At 35.5% G+C, this 15,997-nt stretch overlaps 1 protein-coding gene across 1 annotated transcript in view; it reads left to right on the top strand.

Annotated features, from left to right (window-relative positions):
- NDFIP2 (Nedd4 family interacting protein 2) overlaps positions 1-15,997 on the top strand; it is a gene marked incomplete at its 5' end in the record, with an annotated part of 88,531 nt that overhangs the window by 32,273 nt on the left and 40,261 nt on the right. Inside the window, one exon of the mRNA XM_037799916.1 lies at positions 7,668-7,833. Within this exon, the coding sequence (XP_037655844.1) occupies positions 7,668-7,833 (166 nt within the window). The remainder of the gene's footprint in view (positions 1-7,667; positions 7,834-15,997) is intronic.

The raw sequence follows: 15,997 nt of genomic DNA, 5'->3' as shown, positions 1-15,997 counted from the left end.
TGAAATAATCTAACCAAAAGGCCCCATCCACAACACATCTGCACCCACAGGAATGGATTAAAAGTACATGGCCTTTCCTGGGGTACATAATAGCTTCAAGCCAGTACCGGTGTTAACATTTGGTGACCATTTTAGTTTGCTAAGGCTGACAATATGCAATATACTAGACACGGGTTGGGTTTTACAGTAGGGATTTATTAACTTACAAACTTACAGTGTTTAGGCTGTGAAAATGTCCAACTCAAGACGTCAACAGGTGATGCTTTCTCCCAGAAGACTGTCTACTGGTGAGCTTGGGCTCCACTGTCAAATAGCAAGGCACATAGTGATGTATGCTGGTCCTTCTCTCCCGGTTTCATGGCTTTCAGCTTCTGGCTTCAGTGGCTTCTTCTCTCAGCTTCTCTGGGGGCTTCTGTCTTTGAGCTTCTGCAAGCTTCTCTATGTGTTTTATCCTCTTATAAAGGACTCCAGTAAGAAGATTGAGACCTACCCTGGGGCAGACCTCAACTGAAATAACCTAATTAAAAGGTTATTAAAAGAGCATGATCTTTTCTGGGGTACATACAGCTTCAAACTACCACAGTGACTATCATTCCATTCTAACTTAGGTACAGGTAGACAGGAATAATGTTATAAGAATCGGATCACACTATTTCTACTATTTTTAAAAATCAAAATATGAAGTGTTATTTTGTTTGAATTTAATAGCAAGAAAAAATACCTTGAGGAACTGCTGAACTCTAGATAAAGGTTTCCTCACCACAAGAGCTATTAAGTTCTGTAAGATTCTCTACAATTAAGAAAAGAGTTCTTGAAAACCAGTAAGAAGTTGGAGTAATTTTTAAAACTGCATGTTTTAATTTTAGACTAATTCCCTGCTGTGAAAAGTGAAGTGAATGGCACTAGTATATTCTTTCTTCTCCTTTTTCTCCAGTTGCTGATTTTTGTTAGTTATATACTTTTTACTTTGTCAGGGTATATAATGTTTACCTTCTGTTCGACAGCAGTTTATTCATTAGTTCTATGGTCTTAAAAGGATTCAGTGCTTACCATCGTATCTTTTCCCATGGCTTTTCTGCTTCTGTGCTTTTTTATTTTGATTCATTCTTTGGTTGCCTGGCTTTCATCCAAGAATAGTTATTTCTCAAGTACTAAGGGTACTGTATATTCTGTATCTTCTTTTATCTTTGAAAATGTCTGCCTTGATGTTTTAGAATAACAACTTGGTGGCTCAAATTATTATTTTTTAAAATTTAAAACAGTAAGAAAACTATGAAACATAAAAGTACAGAGAATGATGTAAAAGATATCTCTGTAGCCACTGTGGAGATAAGAAATGTTAGCATTTGCCTTATTTGTTTCAGGTCTTAAACATTTTTTCTTTAAAAAAAAAAAAAAAAGTGACTAAAATTCCATGCCTTCCCCATCTCTTCTCCTTTTACTATCTTGAAGTTGGTGTATAATATTCTATGAATGTTTTTGTGCTTTACTTTTGCTACATATATTTGTGTCTGTATGAAATATATACTTCAGATTTAGGTTATGTTAAAATGTATTTGTTATAGTATTTTATGGTTTCATATACCTTTTCAACTAGCTTTATTCACTTACCATGTTTTTAAGATTTATCTATGAATTAGACATCTAGTTCATCACTAGATGAACTGTTTTATTTAAATTGTGGATTAATAAACCATAATTTTTTTTTATTGCCTATTGGCCAGATAGTTGTTCTCAGTTTTTCACAATTACAAATAGTGATGCCATGAGCATTCTTGTACATGTCTCTCTATGCCAAAGTGGGAATTTTTATAGTGTTGACACCTAGAAGTAGTATTTCTGTGTCATGTACACTGTCAGCCTTACCAGGAATTGGAAAATTGCTTTTCATTGTGGCTGGTTGAATTTATACTCTTACTAGCAGTAGTTCTACCCCATTTCCATCCTTGTGAACACTTGGTCTTAGACACTGAAACCATGAACAATAAACAAAAATATATATATTTTTTGGAAATATTTAAAACCTACAGAAAAGTTTAAAGAGTAGTACCATGAACACCCCTATATTCTTGGTTTAGATTCAACAATTAACGTTTGCCGTGTTTGCTTTATCAGTTGTTTTAATTTAAAAATTTGTTGAACCATTTGAAAATAAGGTAACTATAACTTGGTATTTCACTACTAAGTACTTAGGTATGTGTCTCCTAAAAATAGGACATCCTCTGCATTATCACAGTACCATGGTATCATACCCAAGAAATTTAACATTGTTATGACATCTAGTGTATAATCCAGTTGACTTATAATTTGGTTTAAAGCTTTTTAATTTAATTCCAGTGATCTAAGCAATGTTATCAGAATTTAAATTTTTGCCAACTTTAGGAATATGAAGTGGTGTTTGTTTCAATTTACATATTCTAACCAGTATGCATAGTGAAGGAAGGAGTCTATGCCCTTATGTAGTAGATGTCTTTTCTTCCCCCAATATCTCTCTGAGGATGCAGTTGTGCAGCTCTTCCCACACCTGCAATTTTTGCCCATTTATAAAATGTGGATTTTCAGGTTATCTTGGCTAATACCCTAACTGCTGAAACAAATACCAAACAATGGGTTGGCTTAACAACAGGAATTTATTGGCTCATGGTTTCATAAGGCTAGAAGGCTTATTTCTCCCCTCAGTCAGCATCTACTGGCTGGCCAGCAATCTTTGAGGGTTCCCTAGCTTTTCTGTCCCTTCGTAATATACATGGTGGTGTCTTTCATCTTTCTCCTTGACTTCCAGCTTCTGGGTGCTGCCTGTGGCTTCTCTAGCTGTGGCCTTCTCTATAAGGTCCCCAATAATAGGATTAAGATGCATCCTGGTTCAGTTGGACCACACCTTAACTGAAGTAATGTCATCAAAAGGTCTTTTACAATGAGTTTACACCGACAGGATGGATTAAGATTAAGAGCATGTTTTTCTGGAGTACATAACTCCAAGCTGCAGCTGCTCATAACCAACTAAGTACAGACATTTAGAGTAAGTATTTTTTAGGTACAGAAGTATCTCTGCAATAGATTGGGGAAAAAAAAAGCAAACTTACAAAAATCTGTTTCTATACCATAGATGCTTTGAGAGTCACTGTACTAAAGGATGACTATTTTGGGTAATGGGTGGATTATAAGCCATTTAATGACTAATCCCTAGACTGGGCTTTCCAGAGCTGGGCTTCCCACTTAGGCTTACAGGGATGAGCAGGACATTATCACGCTGTTACCACCATCATTCCCTGGCCCAAAGGGAACCTTGACAGGAGGGACCTCCTTGAGGCACACAAGTTCTTTTATTTTCCTATAACCCTTCTAGCTTTTGTTGTCAGAAATGTAGTTGAGAGCACAGACTGGTACTTTACTTATTCTGAACTATTTCCCAGTTTTTTTAAAAAAAAATTAATAGCGGCTAGTCTGCGTTAGTCCAGTGATTTTTCTGATCAATACCATGCCTATCAGATGAAAATATTTATGGACAAGAATATTAATCTCTGAGCAGTTTTTCCTCCTCTCTCTGAGTGAAAAATATACTCATTTGAGCAAGGCATCTGTGTTCTTGACATCATTTGCTTAACTCATGAAAGCAGGCATTACAGAACAAAATGTTAGAAATGAATAATTTTATTCTCGATTCCGACCACGTTTCTGTCTGTCCATCAGATAATTAGGGATTTCCTAATATGTGCCAGGTACTAAGGACACTGTGGTGCTGATGAAATGAGACTTCATCTCTTGTTGGGATTTCACTGTTTGAGTCACCGTTTATTTTACTTGTACTGCCCCACAAGGAGAAATAACTAAATTTAGGGATCTGATTTTTTTTTTTTTTTTGTGGTTGAGAGGATTTGTACAGAGATGGATGTGGGTCAGATTCATTTTTTTTTGTTTATGACTTAACACAATTTCATTTTCTCTGAGAAGGACTCTATAGATTAAATGAACAATGTAATATTTCACTAGCATTTGTGGTCACTTGCATTGCAGTTGAAAATTACAGTCCTGAAAGATTAAATAGAAACTTTGTATTAAAGAACACAAGAAGGATTTGAAATTAACCTTAGATATGATAAGAAACTTCTTACTTCTTAGGAATTTAACCAAAGAGCAAATTCTTTTGAAAATAGAAATTTATTTAAGATCTTTACCCCACCTGTTTGGCTTCTTTGTTTCTGGAACGTCTTTGGGATGTAAATATTCTCTAAGGCCTTTTCTTTGACTTTATGAAAGAAGGTAATAACTAGTTATTGAAGACTTCAAAGTACTTGGGATTAGCAAGGTTATTCTCTCTCCAGGCTTTCCATTCTATGTTCTTGTGACTGGTGTGACTCATATTGCATTTTCTTTTTATTTCATTGAAGGCTAAATCAAAGTATTTTGCTGACTTTTATTGTCACAGTGTTCAACAAGACAGACAAAACCTCCACTTTTGTGGAGCTCATACTTCAGCTGCAAAATCAGATTGTAAATGAATGATCACGTAAATAATCACTATCGTGATAAGGTCTCTAAGAACAGAGTGCTTTGAGACTATGCCAAAGAGTCTTAATGTACTTTTGGGAGACAAGAAAAGCTTTCCTCAGAACTTGATTTTAAGCTGAGATGAAAAAATGTGTACGAGTTAGCTAGGCGGTGAGGGATGGTAGGAAAAGAGTGTATGTGGTTTTTCTGTATGTGATTATGTTTAATGTATTTTAAAGAAATGTATTAATGAATAGATAAACAGGTCTGGAGCTCAGTCAGTCAGTCTAGTCTGGTAATATAAATTTCACCTTGTAGTCTTTAATCACTTTATCACCCCATTAATTACCCCTAGCTGTATTTTTCCTTAAATGATTTCTTATTCACATTCTTCATATATGTTTTTTGCTTGGTTACAATTCCAGATTGTATCATTTTCAGCAGAAAATTGCATTTTCTAAGGTAGCTATTGTAATGATATCATATCATATTTTATGTTGGTGAAAGCTTTTTATCATATTGTGTTTATTGTAACATTTTTGCTTCTAAGACATACCAAATCAGAAATTAGAGGTTTCATTTTATTGTACTTTGGTTTTATTAAAAATAAAAAATTTAAAGTAAATTTGTGTTTTGAATAAAGAATTCAAATAGAGAAGGATGAAGTCTCTCCCTCCACCTGTGGCTCCCTCCCTATTCCCTCTTTTCTGTTAACAGTTTTTGTATATGCTTCCAGAAATTTTGATTGCCCATATGAATTAAGTAAATAAAATTTCTCCTGTGTTATTATTTTTTAAATCCAGTTGCATTGAATAAACCGTTCTACAACTTTTTTCACTTGCTATATTGTGAACAGATAATAACAGTTTTAAATGAAACAAAAAACCTTATTTGTTTAAAAGATAAGTTAGTTGTCTTCCTAAAAATATCCGACTCCTGCTGTTAAACAGCTGTTGCAAGCTTGTTCAGGTGATGGAGCCATCTGGAGTTCTTGGTGCTTTTTGTGGAACACTATGAAATAACTGATATATTTTGTCATACTACCAAGAAACATTATGACTAGTGAAAAATATACCTGTATGATATTACCAAATGTAAAACCACAAGCAAGTATATCAAACTTTGGTATTCTTTCAAAACAAGAAGCTGAAAATTAAGCATGATTTGCTAACTTGCAGTTTTTTCCATTAATATTCATTTGCTGCTAATGTATTTATTTCCACATTGTTCATATTTTTGGCTATGAAAAATCCACTAGCAAAAAATTTGTCCAGAGACAGCAAAGGTTTAGTGGAAAAATATTTGAAAAGAAAACCTAAAATTAAGTAAATTCTGTCAATTTGTGTAATGGTGTATGTGTGAAGACTGTTGTGATTCAGTTTTATTGGTAGAAAACTAAGCTCCATTGGCTGAGCAGTAGTGTCTTCTGAGCTCTTGGCTCAGAATACTGACTCCCTGCAGAGATCTCTGCATACCAGCTATTATCTAATCCATAGGAACATAAGTAAGGTAAGCTCACTTTCTTCTTGGATGATTTAAATGAGTAGCTTGACTCTACTAATTGATTTCATTGTAGCTCTAATCGGTTTTCTTCTTTAAATCAGTTAAGTAAGTGACATAGAATGATAAAGACTACCATCTGTTTTTATTAGGGTCTTAGTATATTTTAGAGTTAAATGGCACCATTGTCATCTACTTTAATATCCTACTAAGGATAGGAATTCCATTTTATGTTGGTTGACTATAAACTTTATCACCCAAATTGGAACAATTTTGAGAATGAGAGGGGTAGGAAAATGATAAAAAGGATGGTATCCTCAAAGAACAGGTATTGAGGGAGATTGTCCTGGGAAAAAACCAGGTATATGGTTACCCTACTGATGTAACAGCTTTGCCAGATAATCATCCAAACTCTCCCTGAAAGTATTTGTTGGCTTACAAAAATCTAGTGCTCTGGATGGCTGTAATAATTAAAAAGTTCTTTTATTGAACTAAAATGTATCTTCTTACAACAACAAATTCTTATTCACAGTTGTGTTCTCTGGTACTAAAAATAGTCAAATATGGTACTGTAGCAAATTATATCACCCCTCGTGTGTGTGTGTGTGTGTGTGTGTGTGTGTGTGTGTGTGTGTGTGTGTATACAAGTATAAAAATGTTTTTTTATATATATCAAATTCTTGTCATTTTCTCTCTGTAGCTATACCCTATGTCCAAATTAAAAGCAAAGCAAAGCAAGGCCACCAGTTGCTGAAACAACACGTTAAAGCACATCTGTACATATGTATCTTGGTACTTTCAGAAAACATTCTTTGAGATCTCTGGCTTCTCAAGAGCAGCTTTCAGTAATTACATTAATTTTTTTGTTTTTACCTTAAGATGAAATGAAGGTCTATGCTATAGGAGGCATATACATTGAAAGCTAGAGCTTCCAACTAGAGTTAATCATAATGCTTGCAGTTTTGTTACCAAAAAACACTCAATGTTCTGTGAAGACACATTTTCAGGTACTGTTAAAACACTTCTCTTGCCTTCTTTTTTTTCTGCAGGGTGGAAAATAGTGTTCAGTATTACTTGCACCACCTGGTCACTATACTAAAGCCATAAAAATCCATTCATAGATTCAATATTTGCATATTTGTCTACTCGCTAAAATTTATTTGTAACCACCAAACCAATTCTTGCGGCACTTTTGCAGTCATTTGGTACATGTACAGAGTGGCGAAAAATTTGAATTTTCTGATGTGCATGTTCTCAGCTGAGGTTGAACAAGGTGACAATGCCTTGTTTCAGCTCTCACATTATAAACAAGTGTCCTTTTTGTGATCTAGTTAGTGCCATGGTTTTTGTCTTTTTGTTGATGATTTTGCTGTTTCAAGTGGTCCCTAATCATGGTGATGAAGTGTGTATCTAAAGTTAAGTGCATAAAGGCTTTGATGTGCCTTAGGGACAAAATAGGTGTGTTAGGGAAAAGCTTTGTTCAGCCATGAGCTATAGTTGATTGGTTGACAAAAGTATTGTGAGCAGAGGCTGATAGGAACCTAACTCTGTATTTCTCTTAAAAGTGATGGTTCAGTATTCACTAATTCAGTGTCTCTGGTGACTTTATAGAACATAATTGCTGTGAATAATGAGAATGCACTGTACATTAACGTTTTCTTTTCCCTTTGTTCTCATAGCTTCACAATGAAGAGGATAATTCAGAATCATCTGCTATAGAGCAGCCATCAGCTTCAAACCTAGCACCACAGATTGTACAGACAGCTCCTTTAGCACCAGGCCTTGAAACTGACTCTTCTCCTCCACCTTATAGTAGTATTACTGTGGAAGTACCTACAACTTCAGGTATTTTTTGTTTCAACAGGAAACAACTAGTAATGTTTTTAATAGCTCAGTCTTTCACTAGTATGCTTTTGTGTAATTATCTGGTCTGTTATGGTCTTCTTTGGTCTTATGATTTTTTTTTTAATACTTTTTCAAGGGTAACTTGTAAAATATTGACTTTATATATTACTTGTCCCATATTGTTACTTATTTAAAAAATTTTTATTATGAACTTTAACATCTATACATAATAGTGATAATTTTCAAAGTACGATTCAACAAGTAGTTAGCAAATTTCAAAGAGTGTTACAGATCACAGTTCCCCAACTTCAGCTATTTCCATTATTGTAAAATATATCATACATACAAAAAGGTGTTAACTTTTGATATCTAGCTTGGCAAGCATTTATATAGGTAATTTCAAAAATTGTTAAAAGTTACAATTCCAGTCTCAGTTCTTTCCCCATTATGCAATATAAGGTATCTACAGAAAGGTGAAGACTTTCAAAGCACAATTCAACAAGTAGCTATAGAGCAATTTTTACTTTTTAAAAAATTAATTTAAAAGTATAGCTATTTAAACTTTCTTATGCTTATTAAAAATCTGTTCTAGATACATTAACATGTAACTTTTGGAAGAAACTATATCTCTCTCTCTCCATATATAAATATATATGTACATATACACACACATTTATATGCATATATGCATACATATAAATGAGTATTTACTTATAGTAAAAAAGTATGTTATTTATGATAAGTGGGAATGTGGCGAGTATGTATAAATGGAGGTAAAGTGTGTACATATGTTATCCTATGTACATGATGATAATTCTTAGATAGTTGTGATTCATAGTTGCCACTGTTGAGCTTATCCTTTCAGATTATTCTAAGTACCCTTTCTCTTTCTTAAGCTACAACTTGCATTTTCTCAGCAATTACAATAACTAGTCATTCTATATTTCAAAAATTTCAAAAATTACTACATTTACTTCTCTAAATATTTTTTATTCATTATGAAGCATTTATTTTAAAATCAGTTATTGAAAAATAATTTAACATAAAAAAGTCCTTCACTCTGGAGTGTTTTATCCTCCTTGTTTATTATTGTGTAATCAATGCCATCTACTTTTCTCAAACTCATGCCATCTTTCTCTGATCACCATTTTGTCTGTCCACATTTTATTCTGTATGGAATGTGTAAAAAGAACCAGTATTACACCAAATACATTTACTCTTTTTATGCAGTTACTGAAAATCTTCTTCTCCATGAAGGTGTTCTCACTAATTAAATGAGTAAATGCTCATTTCTTTATTTGTATATAATGTTTATTTATTCAATGTTCTTATTGCTCTGTTTCATGCACAATTTTTATACTGATATCCACTCATCTTTGTAAGTTTTAACAACTGTATTGGTGTTTGCTAAAATTTTTATGTACTAAATATTCTTCAGTATTTACAGATTTCTAGAATATAGTATGCTGAATTTGTTACACTAGGTTTAAAATATATCAATTTGATGGTAACCTTGAAGTAAATGACTTGGTTTCTTGATGAAGTCTATATCTGAATGATGCTTATTTTTTTTTAATTCAGTTTTATTGAGATATATTCACATACCATACAGTCATCCATGGTGTACAGTCAACTGTTCACAGTAACATCATTTAGTTGTGCCTTCATCACCCCAATCTATACTTGAACATTTTCTTTACGCCATAAAGAATAAAAATAAGAATAAGAAACAAAAGTAAGAACACCCTAATCATCCTTCCATCCCAACCCAATCTTAATTTAGTCCCTGTCCACATTTTTCTACTCATCCATCCATATACTGGGTAAAGGAAATGTGTTCCACAAGGCTTTCACCATCACACTGTCACCCCTTGTAAGCTACATAGTTGTACAGTCGTCTTCAAGAGTCAAGCCCACTGGGTTGGAGTTTGATAGTTTCAGATATTTACTTCCAGCTATTCCAATTCGTTAAAACCTAGAAAGGTATATCTATATAGTGCATAAGAATGCCTACCAGAGTGACCACATGACTCTATTTGAAATCTCTCAGCCAGTGAAACTTTATTTTGTTTCATTCTACTTCCCCCTTTTGGTCAAGAAGATGTTCTCAATCGCTTGATGCCAGGTCCAAGTTCATCCCCCAGAGTCATATCCTGCATTGCCAAGGAGATTTACACCCCTGGAGTCAGGTCCCACGTAGGGGGGAGGGCAGTGGGTTCACCTGCCAAGTTGGCTTAGCTAGAGAGAGACGACCACATCTGAGCAACAAAGAGGCGCTCAAGGGGAGACTCTTAGGCACAGTTATAAGCAAGTTTAGCTTCTCCTTTGCAGCAGCGAGTCTCATGAGGGCAAGCCCCAAGATAGAGGGCTCGACATATCAAACTGTCAGTTCTTAATGTGTGTGAAAACATCAGCAGCAACCCAAGTGAGGAAGTCCAACACTTCTGCATTTCCCCCCAGCTCCTCAAGGGGTCCCTGCATATGTATTTTTATACTCTGCCCGAATTACTCTGGGATGTGTTGCTATTTCACACTAACCTGTGCAAACCTACCAGATCTCACTTCCTGTTCAAAATTCCATGTAATCATGGTATTTGAACAAGCTGACTATACAAGTTAAATTGTTTAGTGTCCTACAGAAAATATAGATCCTGAGTGTTGCTAATTTTAAGAACAAAATTGTGATCCCTTTGTTGTGTTTACCATTGCAATTATTGCTGTATAAAAAGCACCTCAAACTTAATGGAGTAAAATAGCAGTTTATTATTATTAATCCTCATGGTTTTGGTTGTTGACTGGGATCAACTATGCACTTCTTTCCCAGGTCCTCACGTGGTTGGTTGTCTGAAGGTGACTAGGGCTGGAGTCACCTCCAAGGCTTCCGTATTTACTTGTTTGGCAGTTGATGCTGACTTCAGCTTAGGCTTCAGTGGGGCTGTTGGCCAGAACACCTGTATGTGCCGCATCTTGTGGCCTGTGCTTTTTCTCACTGCATTGTAGCTGGGTTCCAAGAGCAAGCATTCTGAGACAGAGCCAGATGGAAGCTATGTCACCTATTATGACATAGCTTCACTTCTGTCACATTTAGTTTGTTAGAAGTGAGTCACTAAGTCTGGTGTTTAAGAGGAGAGAGTAGTCCCCATCTCTTGATAAGAAGAGTTTCAAAGATTTTGCTGATTCCTTCCACCCTACTCCCCAGCCGCCTAAACAGACTATACCTTCTCCTTCTGAAGTTTCATTAAATGGCTCCAGTAGGCCAGGGCAGAACTTGTGAGTTATCTTTTTGGTACCTGATCATAAAAGTACATGATTTTTCTCCTTTAATTTTTGGTAATATATTATTCATAGATTTCTTTAAGTTAATCCATCCCTACGTTCCTGGAATTACTGTTTGTAATGTGATACTTGATATGCTCATCTCTTCTGGATTCTGATTTGTGACTACTTTATTTAGAGTTTTTGCAGCTTTATTCGTTAGTGGGATCTGTACCTTACTTTATGTACTACTGTGTTTGTGTTTTGGGAATTAATATTATGGAAGCAACAAGAAATGAATTCAGAAGCCTTGTATTATTTTTCTATAATCTTGAATAGTTTTGCTAATGTAGCAAGCTATTTTTTATAGGTTAGATACATTTCAAGTGTAAAACCAGTTCCTGGTACCTAGATGTTCAATTTTTCTTACAACTCCTCCGTGATTATTGGTCTCTCGATTTTTGAAACTTTATGCTTAAAGGTCATTTGTGACTATAATTGAGCTCAAGAACTGAGTAATTCTATTTGTGAAAACTATTGATACTGCTTTTCTTCAGCTTCTTAAACAGTGTTGTTATGTTTTAAGCATGGGCAGTGACAGTTTTCTGTAGAGATTATTTCCATAGATCACTGTTTTTATAGCGCTTAGCAGCATCAGTAATAATAGATGACATTTGTATAATGCTTTACAATTTACAGAATCCTTTTGAAAACTCTTCAATTTCATCCCATCATAGCAAGTTACAGCCTTGCTGGGTCAGCTTCATGGATGAAAAAGTGACTCTTCATAGTGCTTATGTCATTTACATTAGGTCCCACAACTTCTAAGAAAAGGAATTGCTAGATGTGGAGCCCCACCAAGCATTAAATCTCTGGTTAAAAACCACTGTTTTAAAGGGTGGAAGAAGATAAGTAGAATTAACACATGAAAATTAAAGCTGTAGCATTTTAATGTTCCTTCCTTTAATGGTGAGGATTTTTTCTATCTTGGGTGTAAAAATTTTTTAAAAAAATTTACATGTCCATTGTTAGTATAAAAGATTGCATCTTCTTGAATAGTGTATGTCATTGTTCTGGTTTTTAAAATTTTAATGTTACTACCTTGAAATTCATAAGTCCTCTCCCCCCTCCTTTTTATAACAGTTTTATTCACACACTATACAATCCATCCTAAGTGTACAATCAGTGGCTCTTGTAATCACATAACTTTTTTCACTTAGATTTCCCTTCATCTCGAGTCTTCAGAACTAAATAATTCTATTCACTTGGTTGTATATGATGATTTTATATCCTGATAGTAAGTCTTTGCTAAGAATAAAGCTCTTGCATCTTCCTATGGCTAACATTCAGTATTATGCTGCTATTGCCACTTTCTATCATTAGATTAAAAATGACCTGATTTCTCATCCATAGCTCTAATCAATTCATGGCTTTAAAAAAATTGCTTTAAAATGCATATACCTTAGATTACAATGGAAAAATATTGCTAGAGTAAAGTGTGTTTTCATGTTTGAAATACAAGTAAATCTAATAGAAAGGAAATTATAAACCAATGTAGAAAATGTAAAAATACTATAATTATAATGGGGAAAATCACAGAAGTGATGTCAGACTTGTGGCATGTACTGTTTCTAGAGTCTATCTTGTTTTTTCATGTCAGTGATTCTAGTATAAGTCTAATCAGTTGATTGACCTGTATCATTTTATTTATACTATTATGTTGGAAATAAGTAATGTATTTTTTTAATAAGCAGTTTGTACTTCGTAATATAATAACTTTCTGGAGGTCCTATGTCAAAAATGATTTAAAAATTTGGGAGGGACAAATAACTTCATAAAAAGAAAATTTACAGAACAGATAGATATGAGAAAAAGGGGAGGAATAGGGTAACAGTAAAAAGGGAATCATTAGGAGAGGCAGGGCAAGATGGCGGAGTGGTGCAATGTACATTTTAGTTACTCCTCCAGGGCAGTAGGTAGAAAGCCAGGAACTGCGTGGACTGACACCGCAGAGCAGTTTCACTTTGGGCATATTTCGTACAACACTCATGAACATGTGGAACTTCTGAGTTCAGCGAAATCTCCATCCTTTCAGCAGACTGGGAGCCTCCCTACACAGCCCTGCAGCCCAGAACTGCCCTGGGGGGATGGCGCTCACCTGTGACATAGCACAGTCGTCCCTCAGCAGAGGACCTGGGGGTGCACAGCCTGGAAGAGGGACTCACTCGTAAGTTTCAGGGGCCATACACCAATACCAAGGACTTGTGGGTCAGCAGCAGAGACAAACTGTGGCAGGACTGAACTGAAGGATTAGACTATTGCAGCAGCTTTAAATCCCCAGGAACACCAGGGAGATTTGATTGTTAGAGCTGCCCCCCCTCCCTGACTGCCCAGAAACACACCCCATATACAGGGCGGGCAACACCAACTACACTTGCAAGCTTGGTACACCAATTGGACCCCACAAGACTCACACCCCCACTCACCACAAAGACAAAGCGGTGGAGAACTGGCTTGAGGGGAATAGGTGGCTCGCGGACTCCACCTGCTGGTTAGTTAGAGAAAGTGTACTCCACGAAGCTGTAGATCTGACAAATTAGAGATAAGGATTTTAATCGGTCTACAAATCCTAAAAGAACCCTTTCAAGTTAAGAAAATGCCAGGAGGACAAAAACAACAGAAAATTTTAAAGCATGTGAAAAAACCAGACGATATGGTTAACCCAAGCCCAAGTACCTAAATCAGAAGATCAGAGGAGACACAGTACTTGGAGCAACTAATCAAAGAACTAAAGATGAATGATGAGACCATAGCACAGGATATAAAGGACATGAAGAAGAGCATGGCACAGGATATAAAGGAAATCAAGAAGACCCTAGAAAAGCATAAAGAAGAAATTGCAAGAGTAAATAAAAAAATAGACGACCTTATGGAAATTAAAGAAACTGTTGGCCAAATTAAAAAGATTCTGGATACTCACTGTACAAGACTAGCAGAAGTTGAACAACGAATCAGTGACCTGGAAGATGACAGAACGGAAAATGAAAGAACAAAAGAAAAAAAATTGAAATGGACCTCAGAGATATGATAGAAAATATGAAACATCCAAATATAAGACTCATTGGTGTTCCAGAAGGGGAAGAGAAGGGTAAAGGTCTAGGAAGAGTATTCAAAGAAATTTTGGGGGAAAACTTCCCAAATCTTCTAAACACTGTCAATACACAAATTGTAAATGCCCAGCGAACTCCAACTAGAATAAATCCAAATAAACCCACTCTGAGACATATTCTGATCACACTGTCAAATACGGAAGAGAAGGAGCAAGTTCTGAAAGCTGCAGGAGAAAAGCAGCTCACCACATACAAAGGAAACAGCAGAAGACTAAGTAGTGACTACTCAGCAGCCACCATGGAGGCAAGAAGGCAGTAACATGATATATTTAAAATTCTAAGTGAGAAAAATTTCCAACCAAGAATACTTTATCCAGCAAAGCTCTCCTTCAGAATTGAGGGAGAGCTTAAATTTTTCACAGACAAACAAATGCTGAGAAAACTTGCTAACAAGAGACCTGCACTACTGGAGATACTAAAGGGAGCCCTACTGACAGAGAAACAAAGAAAGGAGAAAGAGACATGGAGAAAGGTTCAGAACTAAAGAGATTAAGTATGGGTACGTTAAAGGATATTCATAGAGAGAGGGAAAAAATATGTATAACAAACATAAACCAAAGGGTAAGATGGCTGATTCAAGAAATGCCTTCATGGTTATAATGTTGAACGTAAATGGATTAGACTCCCCAATTAAAAGATACAGATTTGTAGAATGGATCAAAAAAAATGAACCATCAATATGTTGCATACAAGAGACTCATCTTAGACACAGGGACACAAAGAAATGGAAAGTTGAAAGGCTGGAAAAAAATATTTCATGCAAGCTACAGCCAAAAGAAAGCAGGTGTAGCAATATTAATCTCAGATAAGATAGACTTTAAATGCAAGGATATTATGAGAGACAAAGAATGCCACTACATACTAATAAAAGGGGCAATTCAACAGGAAGAAATAACAATCATAAATGTTTATGCACCCAGTCATGGTGCCACAAAATACATGAGGCAAACACTGGCAAAACTAAAGGAAGCAATGGATGTTTTCACAATAATTATGGGAGACTTCAACACATCACTCTCTCCTATAGATAGATCAACCAGACAGAAGACCAATAAGGGAATTGAAAACCTAAACAATCTGATAAATGAATTGTATTTAACAGACATATATAGAACATTACATCCCAAATCACCAGGATACACATTCTTCTCTAGTGCTCACAGAACTTTCTCCAGAATAGATCGTATGCTGGGACAGAAGACAAGCCTCAATAAATTTAAAACAGTTGAAATTATTCAAAGCACATTCTCTGACCACAATGGAATACAACTGTAAGTCAATAACCATCAGAGACTTAGAAAATTCACAAACACCTGGAGGTTAAACAACATGCTTCTAAACATTCAGTGGGTTAAAGAAGAAATCACAAGAGAAATTGCTAAATATATAGAGATGAATGAAAATGAGAACACAACATAACAAAACCTATGGGATGCAGCAAAAGCGGTACTGAGGGGGAAATTTATAGCATTAAACGCATATATTAAAAAGAAAGAAAGAGCCTGTGCCGGTTTGAATGTATTATGTCCCCCAGAAAAAGCCATATTCTTTGATGCAATCTTGTGCGGCAGACATAATAGTTGGGATTAAGTTGGAACATTTGGATTAGGTTGTTTGCATGGAGATGCGCCCCACCCAACTGTAGATGATGACTGATGGGATATTTCCATGGAGGTGTGGCCCCACCCATTCAGGGTGGGCCTTGATCTGTGGAGGCATATAAACATGCTGACTCAAAG

This window comes from Choloepus didactylus, chromosome 12 (genome assembly GCF_015220235.1).
Source record: "Choloepus didactylus isolate mChoDid1 chromosome 12, mChoDid1.pri, whole genome shotgun sequence".
Classification (NCBI taxonomy): Eukaryota; Metazoa; Chordata; class Mammalia; order Pilosa; family Megalonychidae; genus Choloepus; species Choloepus didactylus.
This window is presented reverse-complemented; position numbering and strand designations above follow the sequence as displayed.